Here is a 22,045-nt window from a genome sequence, read left to right on the forward strand (position 1 = left end):
TGGCGGCATGCACTTTAAACGTTTGTTTGCGGACCGCCATGATATCAAAGAAGAAGAAGAAGTAAAAAGAAGCGCGCGAGATAGAAACTGGAGCGCGGACTAACGTCAGCGTACCCAGCCCTCCGACAAACAGAGTTTCATGGACTATATACTACAAAAAACACAGATTTGCTCGTGGTATATAGTTTGGGAATCTATGCACGACGTGGTTGACAAAAATATACAATTGTATTTTAGCTAAGGGCTTTGGTGATAAATGTCCTGGTGGTTGCGCGGGTAAGTAATCAGATTCTAACTTTGTTAAGGTTACAGCAGCTGTTGGACAAATATCAATGTCGACTCCACTTCCTATGTTTTCAATAGGACAGGGGTCAATGCACCATTTATCATTTCTGAGATTATTGGATGTCCTTGATTATTTTTGCGCGTTTACGTGATTTGAATGCGCTTATGTAACTCTACCAGGGGTGATGTCAGATGTTTTGAACGTTAGCTAGCCAAATGTCATGAAACACGTGTATCCAAGGAATTTTCTAATACATACCGGTTTAATCGGAAAGCTCGAAATGTCGGCCACAAACGTTTAGTTAACTGAATCTGGCTGTAGTATCTAGCTATGTAGCTAGTGAATCAAAAATGCATTGTGTGACAATTTAAGTATGCGACCCACCCATGTCAGCTACTTTTCAGGGAATAGAATGCATGCATACTAGATTTGGGGTCTGGTCAGTTTCTGTTAAAGAAAGAATGCTCGCGATAATCTCTGCAATCTCTGCATTGATCTCTACCACACCCAGTTGACTGGTTGCTTGTCTTTTCAGAGAGGATGAGGAGGAGGCTATGTATCAGGACACCGACTCTGATGTGGCTGAACAGAGAGACTGTGGAAAGGTCAAAGTGAAATGGACACAAGAGGAGGTGAGTTAATTTATAGATCAGGGGGACATGGTTGGTTATTTGCAGCAAGTGAGGATGAGTTGGCTACTTTGCTCTTCATAAAATGGCTGTCCTTTATTTTCAGGATGACAATCTGAAAGCATTGGTCCAAAGCCTGGGACCAAATGACTGGAAACACATAGCCAGTTTTTTACTGGTGAGTTATATCGAGAGATTACAGTATATGTTCTGTAATATCCAGTTGACAATGCAAATAATACAACTGAAGCGTTTTAAAATAGAAAAGACTCCACTTTGCTGTCTGAAGGGTTGTGTGGTTTCTATTGCATGAAATCATTAACTGTATGGTAACCCTTCTGCACAGAATCGCTCAGAACACCAGTGCCAGCACCGCTGGTTGAAGGTTCTGGATCCAGATCTGGTTAAAGGGCCCTGGACCAAAGAAGAGGATGAGAAGGTAAGTGGTGTGATGGTGACCATTCTACAATCACAGGGTTCACACAAGGTGCTTAAAGTACTTGAATTTGGCACTCTGAAATTCAAGTACAGGAATACTTTGAAAATCAGACATTTTCTCAAATTAAAATAAGAGAACAGATGTTTATGAAAAATATTAGAAAAATGGATTTGTCTTTATTTTTCAAGCAGACTACCCAGTTTTGTTTCCTCATGTGTTTCGTGCTCTGGTTGCCAGGCTAGCTTGATCATTCCACCAACACTGCCACTCAGCCAGGCAGGTACAGAACTGACTGATTAGGCGCCACCAAAGGTCACATCGATAGCTAAAATGTCAGGCAAATGTAGATTCCAGCCTGCCTTTTGTGCGTATGGAGAATTTCTGGGATCTTTTATTTCAGCTCATGAAACATGGGACCAAAACTTTACATGTTGTGTTTTATTTATTTAAAAATATATATATATTTAACCAGGTAGGTCAGTTGAGAACATGTTTTCATTTACAACTGCGACCTGGCCAAGATAAAGCAAAGCAGTGCGACACAAACAACAACAGAGTTACACATGGAAAAACAAACACAGTCAATAACACAATAGAAAAAATATATATATACAGTGTGTGCAAATGAGGTAAGATTAGGGAGGTAAGGCAATAAATAGGCCATAGTGGCGAAGTAATTACAATTTAGCAATTAACACTGGAGTGATAGATGTGCAGAAGATGAATGTGCAAGTAGAGATACTGGGGTGCAAAGGAGAGAAAAAAACAATATGGGGATGAGGTAGTTGGATGGGCTATGTACAGGTGCAATGATCTGTGAGCTGCTCTGACAGCTAATGCTTAAAGTTCGTGAGGGATATAAGAGTCTCCAGCTTCAGTGATTTTTGAAATTCGCTCCAGTCATTGGCAGCAGAGAACAGGAAGGAAAGGCGGGGCAGTCATTGAGAATTTATATTTTTGTTCATTATAGTTTACCCACCTTTTTTTTACCACTACATCACTGGACCCAACCACCCCACATTGTGTAAGGTGCAAAAAATGCGTCAGACTTTGACATTTGCGAGCGTGGGTGCATCGGCCCTGAAGAGCCACATGAAGGGACAACGCTGCATCCTGCGCTGGTGCCAGTTCTACATTGTATATTTTTCTCTGCAACAAACTCCAGAGCTTTGTTTACCAATCGCCTCATTCACAGGAGCGCCTGGCTGCTGCTTTATCAAGTGGCAGCTATGCTCCTGCTATTCCTGTGTCCATTTTCCTCACACAGCCCACCCGGCCCTTCTCCCGACCGGCGACACTAAAGATGCCAGTCGGAAGGAAGCTAGTTGCTTTTTCATAGCTATTAAGTAGTAGAAACCCAAATACCCAATAAAAATACAATACAGTCATTAAGCTAGAATTGTGTAGTAATGCAAATAGGAAATGGTTTCACCAGTAGGCCCCAAAACTGTGCTGATCAATACTCAAATTACAACATCATCAGTACTGACTTACTGTTCATGTATGTAGTGAAATTATTGATTAGATCTTGTAAAGTAGTGATGTAATTAGATTATTTTTTTTATGTGGCTGTAATGATATACTGCCATCAAGTGGCGACAAGAAACAATTGCATTATAGGAACTATTGCATCTTGATGGTCCTTGAAAATAAATATTAGTGCTTGAAAAGTACATGAAAGTTCTTTAATTTGACTTGGCACTGTCTGTACGAACCTTGCAATCAGTTCAGATAATAAGATGGCGCCGGAGAACAAGGCAGACGTTTTACGTATTCCTAGCCAATTGTGTTATTTTGTTTGTTTCTTTGTTTGTAACTTATTTTGTACATAATGTTGCTGCTACTGTCTCTTATGACCAAAAAGAACTGCTCGACATCAGAACTGCGATTGCTCACCATGTAATTGGCAGAATCCTTTATTTCCTTTAAAGAGCCCGACGTGAATGATATACTGCTTTCCCGGGAACAGGCCCAGATCCCCGTCATTTGTGAGAAAAGACGGCGGAGAAAAAGGGGCCGGAGGGCGGGCTACCTTCTGAGAATTCCTAGGCGATCGAATAAACCTACCACTTCCTTCCATTCTGCTAGCAAACGTGCAATCTTTGGAAAATCAAATCGATGACCTATGCGGAAGATTAAATTACCAGCGGGACATTCAAAACTGTAATAGCTTATTCTTCACGGAGTTGTGGCTGAACGGCATTATCAACATGCAGCCGTCTGGTTATACGCTGTATCGGCAGGAAAGAACAGCGGCGTCTGGTAAGACAAGGGGTGACAGACTATGTATTTTTGTAAATAACAGCTAAGGAAGTCTCAAGGTTTTGCTTGCCTCAGGTAGAGTATCTCATGTTAAGCTGTAGACCACACTATCTACCTAGAGAGTTTATCTGTAGTTTTCGTAGCTGTTTACATACCACAGACTGATGCTGGCGCTAAGACTGCACTGAATGAGCTCTATTCCACCATAAGCAAAGGAAAACACTCACCCAGAGGCGGCACTCCTAGTTGCTGGGGACTTTAATGCAGGTAAACTTAAATCCGTTGTACAACATTTCTATCAGCATGTTAAATGTGCATCCAAAGGGGGAAAAAAAACTCTGGCCCACCTTTACTCCACACACAGAGACGCATACAAAGCTCTCGCTTGCCCTCCATTTAGCGAATCTGACCATATTTCTATCCTCCTGCTTACAAGCAAAAATTAAAGCAGGAAGCACCAGTGACTCTATCAATAAAAAAAGTGGTCAGGTGAAGCAGATGCTAAGCTTCAGGACTGTTTTGCTAGCACAGACTGGAATATGTTCCTGGATTCCTCCGATAGCATTGAGGAGTACACCACATCAGTCTTTGGATTCATCAGTAAGTGCATCGATGACGTCGTCCCCACAGTGACCCTATGTACATACCCCAACCAGAAGCCATGGATTACAGGCAACATCCACACTGAGCTAAAGGGTAGCGCTTCCGATTTCAAGGAGCGGGACTCTAACCTGGAAGAAATCCCGCTATGCCCTCCGACGAACCAATACAGGACTAAGATCGAATCGTAACACACCAGCTCTGACACTCGTCGGATGTGGCAGGGCTTGCAAACCATTACAGACTACAAAGGAAGCAGAGCCGAGAGCTGCCCAGTGACACGAGCCTACCAGACGAGCTCAACTACTTCTATGCTCGTTTCGAGGCACTGAAACATGCATGAGAGCACCAGCTGTTCCGGAAGACTGTGCGATCACGCTCTCCACAGCCAATGTGAGAAAGACCTTTAAACAGGTCAACACTCACAAGGCCGCTGGGCCAGACGGATTACCCGGATGTGTACTACGAGCATGCCCTGACCAACTGGCAAGTGTCTTCACTGAAATGTTCAATCTCTCCCTTTCTGAGTCTGTAATATTAACATGTTTAAAACAGACCACCATAGTGCCTGTGCCCAAGAACACTAAGGTAACCTGCCTAAATGACTACCGACCCGTAGTACTCACGTCTGTAGCCATGAAGTGCTTTGAAAGGCTGGTCATGGCTCACATCAACACCATTATCCCAGAAACCCTAGACTTACTCCAATTTGCATACTGCCTTATCAGATCCACAGATGATGCAATCTCTATTGCACTCCACACTGTCCTTTCCCACCTGGACAAAAGGAACACCTATGTGAGAAGGCTATTCACTGACTACAGTTCAGCGTTCAACACCATAGTGCCCTCCAAAGCTCATCAATAAGCTAAGGACCCTGGGACTAAACATTACCCTCTGCAACTGGATCCTGGACTTCCTGACGGGCTGCCCCCAGGTGGTAAGAGTAGTTAACCAAACATCCTCCATGCTGGTCCTCAACACGGGGGCCCCTCAGGGGTGCGTGCTCAGTCCCCTCCTGTACTCCCTGTTCACGCATGACTGCATGACTCCAACACCATCAAGTTTGCCGATGACACAATAGTGGTAGGCCTGATCACCAACAACGACGAGACAGCCTATAGGGAGGAGGTAAGAGACCTGGCCGTGTGGTGCCAACAACCTCTCCTTCAATGTGATCAGGACAAATGAGGTGATTGTGGACTACAGGAGAAGAGGACCGAGCACGCCCTCATTCTCATCGACAGGGCTGCAGTGGAGCAGGTTGAGAGCTTCAAGTTCCTTGGTGTCTACATCACCAACTAACTAACATGGTCCAAGCATACCAAGACAGTTGTGAAGAGGGCACGACAAAACCTATTCCCCCTCAGGAATCTGAAAAGATTTGGCATGGGTCCTCAGATCCTCAGAAGGTTCTACAGCTGCACCATCGAGAGCATTCTGACCAGTTGCATCACTGCCTGGTTTGGCAACTCCTCGGCCTCTAACTTCAAGGCACTACAGAGTAGAGGTCGACCGATTTTATGATTTTTCAACGCCGATAGCGATACAGATTTATTGGAGGACCAAAAAAAGCCGATTCCGATTTAATCAGCTGATTTCTTTATATATTTGTAATAAGGACAATTACAACAATACTTAATGAACACTTATTTTAACGTAATATAATAAATAAAATCAATTTGGTGTCATAAATAATGAAATATGTTAAATTTGATTTAAATAATGCAAAAACACCGTGTTGGAAGAAAGTATGTGCCATGTAAAAAAGCTAACGTTTAAGTTCCTTGCTCAGAGTATGAGAACATATGAAAGCTGGTGGTTCTTTTTAATGTGAGTTTTCAGTATTCCCAGTTAAGAAGTTTTAGGTTGTAGTTATTATAGGACTATTTCTCTCTACCATTTGTATTTCATATACCTTTGACCATTGGATGTTCTTATAGGCACAATAGTATTGCCAGCCTAATCTCGGGAGTTGATAGGCTTGAAGTCATATACGGCGCAATGCTTGAAGCACAGCGAAGAGCTGCTGGCAAATGCAGGAAAGTGCTGTTTGAATGAATTCTTACGAGCCTGCTGCTGCCTACCACCGCTCAGTCAGACTGCTCTATCAAATAGACTTAATTATAATAAACACACAGAAATACGAGACTTAGGTCATTAATATGGTCAAATCCGGAAACTGTAATTTTGAAAACAAAACCTTTTATTCTTTCAGTGAAATACAGAACCGTTCCGTATTTATATAACGGGTGGCATCCTTAGGTCTAAATGATGCTGTTACATTGCACAACCTTCAATGTTATGTCATAATTATATAAAATTCTGGCAAATTAATTATGGTCTTTGTTAAAAAGAAATGGTCTTCACACAGTTAGCAACGAGCCAGGCGGCCCAAACTGCTGCATATACCCTGACTCTGCTTGCACAGAACACAAGAGAAGTGACACAATTTCCCTAGTTAAAATAAATTCATGTTAGCAGGCAATATTAACTAAATATGCAGGTTTAAAATATATATACTTGTGTATTGATTTTATGAAAGGCATTTATGTTTATGGTTAGGTACACATTGGTGCAACGACAGTGCTTTTTTTTCACGAATGCGCTTGATAAATCATCACCCGTTTGAGGAAGTAGGCTGTGATTCGATGATAAATTAACAGGCACCGCATTGATTATATGCAACGCAGGACAAGCTAGATAAACTAGTAATATCATCAACCATGTGTAGTTAACTAGTGATTATGTTAAGATTGATTGTTTTTTTACAAGATAAGTTTAATGCTAGCTAGCAACTTACCTTGGCTCCTTGCTGCACTCAAGTAACAGGTGGTCAGCCTGCACACAATCTCCTCGTGGAGTGCATTGTAATCGGCGTCCAAAAATGCAGATTACCGATTGTTATGAAAACTTGAAATCGGCCCTAATTAATCGGCCAATCCGATTTTAATCGGTCAACCTCTACTACAGAGGGTAGTGCGTACGGCCATGTACATCGCTGGGATCAAGCTTCCTGCCATCCAGGACCTCTATACCAGGCAGTGTCAGGGGAAGGCCCTAAAAATTGTCAAAGACTCCAGCCACCCTAGTCATAAATTGCTCTCTCTGCTACCGCATGACAAGCGGTACCAGAGCGCCAAGTCTAGGTCCAAGATGCTTCTAAACAGCTTCTACCCCCAAGCCATAAGACTCCTGAACATCTAGTCAAATGGCCACCCAGACTATTTTCATTACCCCCCCCCCCCCCCCCCCCCCCCCTCTTTTACACCGATGCTACTCTCTGTTGTTATCATCTATGCATAGTCACTTTAATAACTGTACCTACATTTACATATTACCTCAACAAAACCGGTGCCCCCGCACATTGACTCTGTACCGGTACACCCCTGTATATAGTCTCGCTATTGTTATTTTACTGCTGCTCTTTAATTACTTTTATCTCTTATTCATATTATTTTTAAACTGCATTGTTGGTTATGAGCTCGTAAGTAAGCATTTCACTGTAAGGTCTACCTGTTGTATTCGGCACGTGTGACTAATAAAATTTGAGTTCTACTAGACTTCTTTGTGACAGCAAAGTTGAGTTCTATCAACAGTCGTCCAGTCAGATCTCAGAATCATGTCTGTTGTACAACGAGGGAAATATACCTTCCACTGGCTGCTTTGACTCCTGTCTTGTACTGCAGACACAGCCACATTTCCAGACAAACTTCAACCCTGCATTCCTCTCCACAGGTGATACAACTGGTGAAAAGGTATGGCAACAAGCAATGGGCCATAGTGGCTAAGCACCTGAAGGGCCGTGTGGGGAAGCAGTGCAGGGAACGCTGGCACAACCACCTCAACCCGGATGTGAAGAAGTCGTCCTGGACAAAAGAGGAAGACCTCATTATCTACAAGGCCCACTGCATGCTGGGAAACCGCTGGGCCGAGATTGCCAAGCTCCTCCCCGGAAGGTAACTATATTGACTGGTACTCCAGCTAAGAGAATCCCTCTACCATGTCTGTGCTGAAATGTCAGGATCACTCGGAACATATTTTGTGATGAATGCAATTTTTTTATTTTTTATTTATTTAACCTGAGAGGCTAGTTGAGAACAAGTTCTCATTTACAACTGCGACCTGGCCAAGCTAAAGCATAGCAGTGTGAACAGACAGCAACACAGAGTTACACATGGAGTAAATAATAAAAAAGTCAATACAGTAGAAAAAAAAGGAATATACAGTGTGTGCAAAAGGCATGAGGAGGTAGGCGAATAATTACAATTTTAGCAGATTAACACTGGAGTGATAAATGATCAGATGGTCATGTGCAGGTAGAGATACTGGTGTGGAAAAGAGCAGAAAGGTAAATAAATAAAAACCGTATGGGAATGAGGTAGGAAAATTGGGTGGGCTATGTACAGCTGCAGCGATCGGTTAGCTGCTCATATAGCAGATGTTTAAAGTTGGTGAGGGAGATAAAAGTCTCCAACTTCAGCCATTTTTGCAATTTGTTCCAGTCACACACAGGCAGCAGAGAACTAGAAGGAAAGGCGGCCAAATGAGGTGTTGGCTTTAGGGATGATCAGTGAGATACACCTTCTGGAGCGCGTGCTACGGGTGGGTGTTGCCATCGTGACCAGTGAACTGAGATAAGGTGGAGCTTTACCTAGCATGGACTTGTAGATGACCTGGAGCCAGTGGGTCTGGCGACGAATATGTAGCGAGGGCCAGCTGACTAGAGCATACAGGTCGCAGTGGTGGGTGGTATAAGGTGATTTGGTAACAAAGCGGATGGCACTGTGATAAACTGCATCCAGTTTGCTGAGTAGAGTGTTGGAAGCCATTTTGTAGATGACATCGCCAAAGTCGAGGATCGGTAGGATAGTCAGTTTTACTAGGGTAAGTTTGGCGGCGTGAGTGAAGGAGGCTTTGTTGCGAAATAGAAAGCAGATTCTAGATTTGATTTTGGATTGGAGATGTTTGATATGAGTCTGGAAGGAGAGTTTACAGTCTAGCCAGACACCTAGGTACTTATAGATGTCCACATATTCTAGGTCGGAACCATCCAGGGTGGTGATGCTAGTCGGGCGTGCAGGTGCAGGCAGCGAACGGTTGAAAAGCATGCATTTGGTTTTACTAGCGTTTAAGAGCAGTTGGAGGCCCCGGAAGGAGTGTTGTATGGCGTTGAAGCTCATTTGGAGGTTAGATAGCACAGTGTCCCAGGAAAGGCCAGAAGTATACAGAATGGTGTCGTCTGCATAGAGGTGTATCAGGGAATCGCCGCAGCAAGAGCGACATCATTGACATATACAGAGAAGTCGGCCCGAAAATTGAACCCTGTGGCACCCCCATAGAGACTGCCAGAGGACCGGACAACATGCCCTTCGATTTTACACACTGAACTCTATCTGCAAAGTAGTTGGTGAACCAGGCAAAGCAGTCATTAGAAAAACCGAGGCTACTGAGTCTGCCGATAAGAATACGGTGATTGACCGAGTCGAAAGCCTTGGCAAGGTCGATGAAGACGGCTGCACAGTACTGTCTTTTATCGATGGCGGTTATGATATTGTTTAGTACCTTGAGCGTGGCTGAGGTGCACCTGTGACCGGCTCGGAAACCAGATCGCACAGCGGAGAAGGTACGGTGGGATTCGAGATGGTCAGTGATCTGTTTGTTGACTTGGCTTTCGAAGACCTTAGATAAGCAGGGCAGGATGGATATAGGTCTGTAACAGTTTGGGTCCAGGGTGTCTCCCCCTTTGAAGAGGGGGATGACCACGGCAGCTTTCCAGTCCTTGGGGATCTCAGACGATATGAGAGGTTGAGCAGGCTGGTAATAGGGGTTGCGACAATGGTGGCGGATAGTTTCAGAAATAGAGGGTCCAGATTGTCAAGCCCAGCTGATTTGTATGGGTCCAGGTTTTGCAGCTCTTTCAGAACATCTGCTGTCTGGATTTGGGTAAAGGAGAAGCTGGGGAGGCTTGGGCGAGTAGCTGCGGGGTGGGAGCTGTTGGCCGAGGTTGGAGTAGCCAGGAGGAAGGCATGGCCAGCCGTTGAGAAATGCTTGTTGAAGTTTTCGATTATCATGGATTTATCGATGGTGACCGTGTTACCTAGCCTCAGTGCAGTGGGCAGCTGGGGGGAGGTGCTCTTGTTCTTTATGGACTCTACAGTGTCCCAGAACTTTTTGGAGTTAGAGCTACAGGATGCAAATTTCTGCTTGAAAAAGCTGGCCTTTGCTTTCCTGACTGCGTGTATTGGTTCCTGACTTCCCTGAACAGTTGCATATTGTGGGGACTATTAGATGCTATTCGAATAGTCGATGCGATTCGATGCTATTGCAGTCCGCCACGGAATGTTTTTGTGCTGGTCGAGGGCAGTCAGGTCTGGAGTGAACCAGGGGCTATATCTGTTCATAGTTCTGCGTTTTTTGAACGGAGCATGCTTATCTAAGATTGTGAGGAAGTTACTTTTAAAGAATGACCAGGCATCCTCAACTGACGGGATGAGGTCAATATCCTTCCAGGATACCCGGGCCAGGTTGATTAGAAAGGCCTGCTCGCAGAAGTGTTTTAGGGAGCGTTTGACAGTGATTAGGGGTGGTCGTTTGACTGCGGACCCGTAGCGGATACAGTCAATGAGGTAGTGATCACTGAGATCCTGATTGAAGACAGCGGAGGTGTATTTGGAGGGCCAGTTGGTCAGGATAAGGTCTATGAGGGTGCCCTTGTTTACAGATTTAGGGTTGTACCTGGTGGGTTCCTTGATGATTTGTGTGAGATTGAGGGCATCTAGCTTAGATTGTAGGACTGCTGGGGAGTTAAGCATATCCCAGTTTAGGTCACCTAACAGAACAAACTCTGAAGCTAGATGGGGGGTGATCAATTTGAATGGATTGGTGACATTTAGGAACAGCATTTTGTTCCACATCATTAGTTCACCTTCATACTCCACATCTTCATTACTATAACATTATGTTCAAATGTGCCCTTCCAGGACAGATAATGCTGTGAAGAACCGCTGGAACTCAACCATCAAGCGTAGGGTTGAGATGGGCTTCTTTAGTGGGGTGGATCCTACTCTGAAGCATCATCAGGTGGAAGCCGAGGAGGGCATGGCCCACCACAGTAAAGATCAGCAGGTACAGTTGAAGTTTACATACACTTAGGTTAGAGTCATTAAAACTTGTTTTTCAACCACTCCGCAAATTTCTTGTTAACAAACTATAGTTTTGGCAAGTCGGTTAGGACATCTACTTTGTGCATGACACAAGTCATTTTTACAACAATTGTTTACAGACAGATTATTTCACTTATAATTCACTGTGTTACAATTCCAGTGGGTCAGAAGTTTACGTACACTAAGTTGACTGTGCCTTTAAACAGTTGGAAAATTCCAGAAAAGATGTCATGGCTTTAAAAAGCTTCTGATAGGCTAATTTACATCATTTGAGTCAATTGGAGGTGTACCTGTGAATGTATTTCAAGGCCTACCTTCAAACTCGGTGCCTCTTTGCTTGACATCATGGGAAAATCAAAAGAAATCAGCCTAGACCTCAGAAAAAAGACATCTACAAGTCTGGTTGATCCTTGGGAGCAATTTCCAAACGCCTGAAGGTACCACGTTCATCTGTACAAACAATAGTACGCAAGTATAAACACCATCTGACCACGCAGCCGCCATACCACTCAGGAAGGAGACTCGTTCTGTCTCCTAGAGATGAACGTACTTTGGTGCAAAAAGTGCAAATCAATCCCAGAACAACAGCAAAGGACCTTGTGAAGATGCCGGCGGAAACGGGTACAAAAGTACCGTATCTATATCCACAGTAAAACAAGTGCTATATCGACATAACCTGAAAGGACTCTCAGCAAGGAAGAAGCCACTGCTCCAAAATTGTCATAAAAAGCCAGACTACGGTTTGCATCTGCACATGGGGACAAAGATCGTACTTTTTGGAGAAATGTCCTCTGGTCTGATGAAACAAAAACAGAACTATTTGGCCATAAGGACCATCGTTATGTTTGGAGGAAAAAGGGGGAGGCTTGCAAGCTGAAGAACACCATCCCAACCGTGAAGCACGGGGGTGGCGGCAGCATGTTGTGGGGGTACTTTGCTGCTGGAGGGTCTGGTGCACTTCACAAAATAGATGGCATCATGAGGCAGGAAAACTATGTGGATATATTGAAGCAACATTTTTCAAGGCATCAGTCAAGAAGTTAAAGCTTGGTCGCAAATGGGTCTTCCAAATGAACAATGACCCCAAGCATACTTCCAAAGTTGTGGCAAATGGCTTAAGGACAACAAAGTCAAGGTATTGGAGTGGCCATCACAAAGCCCTGACCTCAATCATATAGAACATGTGTAGGCAGAACTGAAAAACCGTGTGCGAGCAAAGAGGCCTACAAACCTGCCTCAGTTACACCAGCTCTGTCAAGAGGAATGGGCCAAAATTTACCCAACATGTGGGAAGCTTGTGGAAGGCTACCCAAAATGTTTGACACAAGTTAAACAATTTATAGGCAATGCTACCAAATACTAATTGAGTGTATGTAAACTTCTGACTCACTGGGAATGTGATGAAATAAATAAATAGCTGAAATAATTCATTCTCACTGCTGTTATTCTAACATTTCACATTCTTAAAATAGTGGTGATCCTAACTGACCTAAAACAGGGACGTTTTTTACTAGGATTAAATGTCAGGAATTGCGAAAAACTGAGTTTAAATACATTTAATCTTCTGACTTAAACTGTAGGTTCCGCTTGACATCAGTTTGACATCTGTGCACTGTAATCGTTATTTGAATGTTGTGCTGTGAAACATGATTTGTTATGTTTCTACAGATGGACTATGATTGTTCTATGGAGAGGGATTCAGACCAAGACACTACACTGCTGGTAAGAATGCCAACACTGTATGCCGGCTATCTTCTATGTGGGGGTAAAGGGCAGATAAACTGTAGTGTTTTGTGTGACAAATATATAGTGTAGTAGATACAGAGCGTGTTAAAATATCACCAACCTATGCTGGTTTTCAAGGTAGAACACATTGTTCCGGTAGCTGTTTGTGTTCATTCATATTCAGTTCATCTTTACTTCTCTCTCTCTCATGCTGATTTTCAAGCTTATGTCGCCCGTACAGGAGAATACCATTACAGCCACTGTGAGAGGCGGACCAAGGGAAGCAGGCTCCCACAAGGCTGTCTCTCCTCAACAGTCAAAGACACCCAAAAGTGAGCCAGACACCCCAGGACGTGAGCTAAATACCAATAGCTGGGTGGTGGACAGCTCAGGCTTCCTCTCTCCCAACGGCTCAAGCTTAAAGGAGGTGATGGATATGGTGGATGGGGTAAGAGTTCTGGATGGGTTGTAATACCTCAGTCTTCTTAGTTTCACGACGTTAATCTTGTACTTTGCATAAATCACCAAAGAAGTCATATTTGTACAGATACAGTGGAGCAAAAAAGTATTTAGTCAGCCACCAATTGTGCAAGTTCTCCCACTTAAAAAGATGAGAGGCCGGTAATTTTCATCATAGGTACACTTCAACTATGACAGACGATGAGAAAAGAAATCCAGAAAATCACATTGTAGGATTTTTTATGAATTTATTTGCAAATTATGGTGGAAAATAAGTATTTGGTCACCTACAAACAAGCAAGATTTCTGGCTCTCACAGAGCTGTAACTTCTTCTTTAAGAGGCTCCTCTGTCCTCCACTCATTACCTGTATTAATGGCACCTGTTTGAACTTGTTATCAGTATAAAAGACACCTGTCCACAACCTCAAACAGTCACACTCCAAACTCCACTATGGCCAAGACCAAGGAGCTGTCAAAGGACACCAGAAACAAAATTGTAGACCTGCACCAGGCTGGGAAGACTGAATCTGCAATAGGTAAGAAGCTTGGTTTGAAGAAATCAACTGTGAGAGCAATTATTAGGAAATGGAAGACATACAAGGCCACTGATAATCTCCCTCAAGGGCATTGAAGATGAAACGTGGTTGGGTCTTTCAGCATGACAATGATCCCAAACACACCGCCCGGGCAATGAAGGAGTGGCTTCGTAAGAAGCATTTCAAGGTCCTGGAGTGGCCTAGCCAGTCTCCAGATCTGAACCCCATAGAAAATCTTTGGAGGGAGTTGAAAGTCCGTGTTGCCCAGCAACAGCCCCAAAACATCACTGCTCTAGAGGAGATCTGCATGGAAGAATGGGCCAAAATACCAGCAACAGTGTGTGAAAACCTTGTGAAGACTTACAGAAAACATTTGACCTCTGTCATTGCCAACAAAGGGTATATAACAAAGTATTGAGAAACTTTTGTTATTGACCAAATATTTATTTTCCACCATAATTTGCAAATAAATTCATAAAAAATCCTACAATGTGATTTTTCTGGATTTTTTTTCTTCTCATTTTGTCTGTCATAGTTGAAGTGTACCTATGCTGAAAATTACAGGCCTCTCATCTTTTTAAGTGGGAGAACTTGCACAATTGGTGGCTGACTAAATACTTTTTTGCCCCACTATGTAAAACGAGATGTAGAGTATGACTAGATTTGGGGTAGACCTAGCTTGGGAAATGATATTTCATTAACTGTTTCTTGCCCTCCACCAGGACCTAGATGGATGGTGCAACATGTCTGTCTTTGATCTGCCTGAGGAGAGCCAGAGCCCAGAGCGGACCCAGTTCCGTCTGGAGGGCAGCACCCTGCAGGAGCTGAGCAAGGGCAACCGGGGAGAGCTGATCCCCATCTCCCCTGGAGGAATCACTCCACCCTCCATACTGACCCGCCGCAGCCGCCGTCGCATCGCTCTGTCTCCTGACTCCAACTATTCCAGGACCCCCAAGAGCACCCCGGTCAAGGTCCTGCCCTTCTCTCCCTCACAGGTAATCGCTCGACCACCATGACCTAACACACAGTGAGAGGACTCATCAGTGCCTTTTACTTTGTACAGAATTATGTGTGCATGTAGATATATTAATCTCACGCACACACGCTACCATTCAAAACTTTGGGGTCACTTAGAAATGTCCTTGTTTTCATAAGAAAAGCACATTTTTGTCCATTTAAAATAACATCAGATTGATCAGAAATACAGTGCTAATATTGACTATTGTAGCTGGAAACGGCTGATTTAAAAATAAATGGAAATGGAATATCTACATAGACGTACAGAGGCCCATTATCATCAACCATCACTCCTGTGTTCCAATGGTGCGTTGTTAGCTAATCCAAGTTTGTCATTTTAAAAGGCTAATTGATCATTTAAAAAAACCTTTTGCAATTGTTAGCACAGCTGAAAACTGTTTCTCTGATTTAAAGAAGCAATAAAACTGGCCTTTTAGACTAGTTGAGTATCTGGAGCATCAGCATTTGTGGGTTCGAAATGGCCGATTTTCAAGTTTTCATAACAGTTCGGTATTAAAAAAATATATATAATAATTATTATAATAATTTAAAAAAATATTATAAAAAAAAGAATGTTTACACCTTTATTTAACTAGGCAAGTCAGTTAAGAACACATTCTTATTTTCAATGACTGCCTAGGAACGGTGGGTTAACTCCCTTGTTCAGTGGCAGAACAACAGATTTTTACCTTGTCAGCTCGGGGATTCAATCTTGCAACCTTACAGTTAACTAGTCCAACGCTCTAACCACCTGCTTTACATTGCACTCCATGAGGAGCCTGCCTGTCACGCGAATGCAGTAAGAAGCCAAGATAAGTTGCTAGCTAGCATTAAACTTATCTTATAAAAAACAATCAATCAATCATAATCACTAGTTAACTACACATGGTTGATGATATTACTAGTTTATCTAGCGTGTACTGCGTTGCATATAATCGATGCGGTGCGCATTCACGAAACAGGACTGTCGTTGCTCCAACGTGTACCTAACCATAAACATCAATGCCTTTCTTAAAGTCAATACACAGAAGTATATATTTTTTAAACCGGCATATTTAGTTAATATTGCCTGTTAACATGAATTTCTTTTAACTAGGGAAAATGTCACTTCTCTTGTGTTCTGTGCAAGCAGTCAGGGTATATGCAGCAGTTTGGGCCGCCTGGCTCGTTGCTAACTGTGTGAAGACCATTTCTTCCTAACAAAGACAGCCAACTTCGCCAATGGTTTAACAAAAGCGCATTTGCGAAACAAGCACAATCGTTGCACGACTGTACCTAACCATAAACATCAATGCCTTTCTTGAAATCAATACACAGAAGTATATATTTTTAAACCTGCATATTTAGCTAAAAGAAATCCAGGTTAACAGGCAATATTAACCAGGTGAAATTGTCACTTCTCTTGCGTTCATTGCACACAGAGTCAGGGTATATGCAACAGTTTGGGCCGCCTGGCTCGTTGCGTACTAATTTGGCAGAATTTTACTTAATTGACATAACATTGAAGTTTGTGCAATGTAACAGGAATATTTAGACTTATGGATGCCACCTGTTAGATAAAATACGGAACGGTTCTGTATTTCACTGAAATAAACGTTTTGTTTTCGAGAGGATAGTTTCCGGATTCGACCATATTATTGACCTAAGGCTCGAATTTCTGTGTGTTATTATGTTATAATTAACTCTATGATTTGATAGAGCAGTCTGACTGAGCGATGGTAGGCACCAGCAGGCTCATAAGCATTCATTCAAACAGCACTTTCATGCGTTTTGGCAGCAGCTCGTCGCTGTGCTTCAAGCATTGCGCTGTTTATGACTTCAAGCCGATCAACTCCCGAGATTAGGCTGGTGTAACCTATGTGAAATGGCTAGCTAGTTAGCGGAGTGCTCGCTAATATTGTTTCAAACGTCACTCGCTCTGAGAGTTGGAGTAATTGTTCCCCTTGCTCTGCATGGGTAACGCTGCTTCGAGGGTGGCTGTTGTCGATGTGTTCCTGTTTCGAGCCCAGGTAGGAGCGAGGAGAGGGATGGAAGGTATACTGTTACACTGGCAATACTATAGTGCCTATAAGAACATCCAATAGTCAAAAGTATATGAAATACAAATCGTATAGAGAGAAATAGTCCTATAATTCCTATAATAACCACAACCTAAAACTTCTTATCTGGGAATATTGAAGACTCATGTTAAAAGGAACCACCAGCTTTCATATGTTCTCATCTTCTGAGCAAGGAACTTAGCTTTCTTACATGGCACATATTGCACTTTTACTTTCTTCTCCAACACTTTGTTTTTGCAGTATTTAAACCAAATTGAACATGTTTCATTATTTATTTGAGGCTAAATTGATTTTATTGATGTATTATATTAAGTTAAAATAAGTGTTCATTCAGTATTGTTGTAATTGTCATTACAAATAAATATATATATATTCTTTGACAATAATCGGTATCGGTGTTGAAAAATCATAATCGGTCGACCTCTAGTTGAGATGTCTGTTACTTGAACTCTGAAGCATTTATTTGGGCTGGTAACTTATCCTCTGCAGCAGAGGTAACTCTGGGTCATTCCTGTGGTGGTCCTCATAAGAGTCATGATGGTTTTTGCAACTGCACTTGAGGAAACTTTGAAAGTTCTTGAAATTTTCCACATCGCCTGACCTTCATGTCGTTTCTCTTTGCTTATTTGAGCTGTTCTTGCCATAATATGGACTTGGTCTTTTACCAAATAGGGCTATCTTCTGTATACCCCCCTACCTTGTCACAACTCAACTGATTGGCTCAACCGCATTAAGGAAAGACATTTCACAAGTTAAGGCACATCTGTTAATTGAAATACATTCCAGGTGACTACCTCATGAAGCTGGTTGAGAGAATGCCAAGAGTGTGCAAAGCTGTCATCAAGGCAAAGTGTGGCTATTTTAAAGAATATCAAATACAAAATATATTTTGATTTAAGACTTTTTTTGGTTATTACATGATTCCATATGTGTTACTTCATAGATTTGATGTCTTCACTATTATTCTACAATGAAAAAATAAAGAAAAACCCTTTTGACCGGCTGTATACAGTACCAGTCAAAAGTTAAGACACACCTACTCATTCCAGTGTTTCTCTTCACTATTATTCTACAATGTAGAAAAAAGTAAAGACATCAACACAATGAAATAACACATGGAATCATGTAGTAACCAAATCAAAGTACCCTTTGTCTTGATGACAGCTTTGCACACTCTTGACACTTTTTTGTTGTTGTTACTACTTGATTTCATGTGCTATTTCATATTTCTGATGTCTTCACTATTATTCTACAATGTAGAACATAGTAAAAATAAAGAGAACCCCCTGAATGAGTAGGTGTCAACTTTTGACTGGTAGTGTACAGTGTATTTTCCCCTAACCCTACCACTCCCCCTAATTGGCGTAAACTAATTTGGCAACAACACTTAGGCTTCTACTTCCAGTTTATACATGCTATACACATTTTACGTACACACTGTTTTACATTAGTTGTCTTATGTTGCTTTTAGTCCCGTCCTTCTGCTACCCCCCAACCCCTCCCATCTATCTCTGAAGACCATCCAGTTTGGATTTCCAATTTGCCATATATTTTTCAACTGTCACCAATTGCTATATCCCTCACATTAAATGCCATCATTTTTATTTATATGGTATGATTTCAAATGGATGTCGGGGAGGTCACATTTACTTTGAATATGTTTCCAGTTCCTCAACATGTGGACCAAACAGGACAACTTTGAACTGGAGAATCCATCCCTCACCTCTACCCCAGTCTGTAGTCAGAAGTCCACGGGTACCACACAACTACACCGCGATAAGACTCCACTCACACAGAAGGAAAACTCTGTGTTTGCGTCCAAGCTGTACTCAAACTCGGTGTATGTAATAAGTCGTTATTGACACACACATTTCTTGTATGTAATAAGTGATTATTAGGATGCAATATGATTACTCATTTGTGGCAAAATATAATGTTATTTCATTTTTTATTTTTGTAAAGGTTCATCACACCCAACCACAAGTCAAATCTTGACAACACCCCGCGGACTCCAACTCCATTCAAGAATGCCATGGAGAAGTATGGTCCTCTGCAGCCTCTGGTGAGTCCCTCATTCACTACAGATGTCAACGAAAGTAATTGAATTGTCTGTGTGTATAATTTATTCGATATTCCACAGAGAAAGCATGTTCTTTCTTTCTCTTAGCCTCAGACTCCGAACGAGGAGGACTTGAAAGAAGTCCTCTTGAAAGAGACTGGGATTGAGCTGATCGTGACGGATGAGAGTCCACTTGAGCAAAGACGTAAGCAGGTGGTGAGTGATGGAAGTTTACACCTAAGAACAACCATTTACTTCAATGCTGCTTTTCAGTTTTATGGAATGGTCTGAATATGTGGTCCATTCCTTTTGGTTCCAGCATCGACCTACAATGAAGAAAGTGCGTAAATCTCTGGCCTTGGATGTCATGGACTGCAAAGAGACGGTCACCTCCAGGCATCAGTCCATTAAGTTTTTGCCCCAACCCTGTTCTAAGGTACATGGACGAAATGGTTATGCTGTAATTGTTTATAGTGTTTTCATTGATTTTGGATTTTGTCTTGTCTTTGTTACAGGCTGAGACGTCTCTCAACTCCTCGTCCTTTTGCATGAAGAGAGAATATAAAGAGGAGAATGTTCTGGATCAGGGCTTCTGTTTAGGACCCAGGGAGAGTTGTGCATATTCCAACCCAGTGCCACCAACCCCAGTAAGTATCATAATATTATGTCTTGTCATATTTTAGAATATGTATTTCCCTTGTTTGTATCTGAAGTTATTGATATGCGTTGTTGTGTCCTTAGATGTCCCAGGCATGGGAAGCAGTGGTATGTGGACAGACTAAGGACCAACTTATAATGACAGAGAAAGCAAGATGTTACCTCCGCTCACTAAAATCCCACGCTCCCAACCGGGCCCTCATCCTGTCCTGAGCCTTCCCTCACTACCAAGTTCTCATTTATGCTGTGTTCACATGCTATCAGAGTTGGGGAAATTCCTATTTGTGTCTGGGAAGTTTCACTTAAACAACCCAATGCCAGCAGCATACCACCCTGCATCCCACAGCTGGCTTGTATCTGAAGCTAAGCAGGGTTAGTCCTGGTTGGTCCCTGGATGGGAGACCAGATGCTGCTGGAAGTGGTGTTGGACGGCCAGTAGGAGACACCCTTTTCCAATACCCCAGGGCAGTGCCTGGGGACGTTGCCCTGTGTAGGGTGCCGTCTTTCGGCTGGGAAGTTAAACGGGTGTCCTGACTCTCTGTGGTCACAAAAGATCCCATGGCACTTATCGTAAGAGTAGGGGTGTTAACCCCGGTGTCCTGGCTAAATTCCCAATCTGGCCTTCATACCATCATCCCCAGTTTACAATTGACTCATTCATCCCCCCCTCCTCTCCACTGTAACTATTCCCCAGGTTGTTGCTGTAAATGAGAATGTGTTCTCAGTGAACTTACCTGGTAGAATAAGGGTTAATAAAATAGTTGGATTACAAGTGAGAAAATGTTGTTGCAGAGTTGTGACGTTTTACCAGTGCCCTTTTACCTTTTCAAACAAAAGATGACATCAGTTTTTGACAACTACAACCTCATCAATATGGAGGATGTAGCTAGTTTGACGATATTGTCAATGCTAAGCAAGCTAGCTGTTTATCAAGATTTGGTTGAAGAATGATTCTGACCAAAAAGTACATGAATGAAACAAATTCGTATTTCCGTCATCACAACTAAGAAATAGGAAGTTCTGACAAGCACGTGAATGTGGCATAACTCTCTGCTGTGCAGAAATTTTCATTGTGTTAAACATGTTTAATGTAACTATTCCAAAGATTGTGTTGGTATTCTTTCATAGCAAGGTTATGTGTTATAGGTTTCTAAAAGGTTTTGAAAATTTTTTGATGCCGTGCTATGTTGAGCAAGCTCAACTGAACTGAAGTAGTAGATACTTGTAAATATGGGGGAAAATGTTTTATTGTAGGGCAACTTTGTCATGTTATTTCAAGTTTTTCCAAATGTAATGTTTGAATCTACACACACCATTTCCTAGTAAGTTTTACCACAGCCCATCAACAATTGAATAATCCACACTTGCATCACGTTTGTCATACTCAAAAGTAATGTAAAGGTCTATCGTCTTCATGTTTTCATTTTGATATCTCAAGTATACTTGTCATTTTGCACTGACATCTATCAGTATTGCGTTTCGGTTGTAACTGCCTCATGCATTTGATTACCTGATCAATCAATAATGAATGGAAACAAATTGACACACAAGTGAACAGAGAGTTGAGGGGTTGCTGAAATGTTTGTTTCCTATGATCTATTTTTATGTTATGTAGTCTACTAGCCAATCTAAGGTTTATTATAGGCTACTATTTTATTAAGAATAGAATGTAATGTGAATATGAATCATCATACATTCAGGTTGCCCTATTCACATGTCCAAAGTTGTATAGATTTGATAAGATTATGGTGTTTTGAATTACAGAATGTTTCTGCTGAAAACGGATCATTTTCTGCTTGCAGATAAGATGTATGAGTAAATCATCTGCTGACCTCTGTAAAAAAATATATATATATATATATATAATACATTTTATGAACAATTTGTAAAATTGTCTGTGCATTTAAACAATGTGTGATTGAACAAGTAATAAATCTATGATGCCATCTTAGAAGTTGCCTTTTATTGACCTAGTAGGTTGGTGAACTATTGATATTCTGATAAGTAATAGATTGAGACATTAGTATTTTGAGAGACTGGTTTGATTCTTGTTGAGGACCAATGAAAAACGGACACAATGCCCCTTTTTGTTTTCAGGGGCGGACACGGGAGCCCGGTAACTTTTGAAAGGCACTGAAATAAAATGTGA

At 42.1% G+C, this 22,045-nt stretch overlaps 1 protein-coding gene across 1 annotated transcript; it reads left to right on the plus strand.

Annotated features, from left to right (window-relative positions):
* The first annotated feature begins 68 nt into the window (after positions 1-68).
* mybl2b (v-myb avian myeloblastosis viral oncogene homolog-like 2b) lies at positions 69-21,725 on the plus strand. Its single transcript, XM_020482136.2, has 15 exons — positions 69-276; positions 822-918; positions 1,022-1,093; positions 1,262-1,354; positions 7,955-8,175; positions 11,200-11,344; positions 13,051-13,104; positions 13,349-13,555; positions 14,826-15,098; positions 18,848-19,020; positions 19,143-19,242; positions 19,348-19,455; positions 19,559-19,675; positions 19,755-19,886; positions 19,981-21,725. Exons 1-15 carry the CDS (start codon positions 257-259, stop codon positions 20,107-20,109), a joined length of 1,941 nt encoding a protein of 646 aa, XP_020337725.2. The 5' UTR covers positions 69-256; the 3' UTR covers positions 20,110-21,725.
* The last annotated feature ends 320 nt before the right edge of the window (positions 21,726-22,045 follow it).

The sequence above is a fragment of the Oncorhynchus kisutch genome, linkage group LG5, assembly GCF_002021735.2.
Source record: "Oncorhynchus kisutch isolate 150728-3 linkage group LG5, Okis_V2, whole genome shotgun sequence".
Lineage (NCBI taxonomy): Eukaryota > Metazoa > Chordata > Actinopteri > Salmoniformes > Salmonidae > Oncorhynchus > Oncorhynchus kisutch.

Coding starts and splice junctions, on each gene's coding strand:
- mybl2b (XM_020482136.2), top strand. CDS start 257: ATGTCCTGGTGGTTGCGCGG. Junction 919..1,021: donor TGAAATGGACACAAGAGGAG/GTGAGTTAATTT, acceptor CTTTATTTTCAG/GATGACAATCTGAAAGCATT. Junction 1,094..1,261: donor ACATAGCCAGTTTTTTACTG/GTGAGTTATATC, acceptor CCTTCTGCACAG/AATCGCTCAGAACACCAGTG.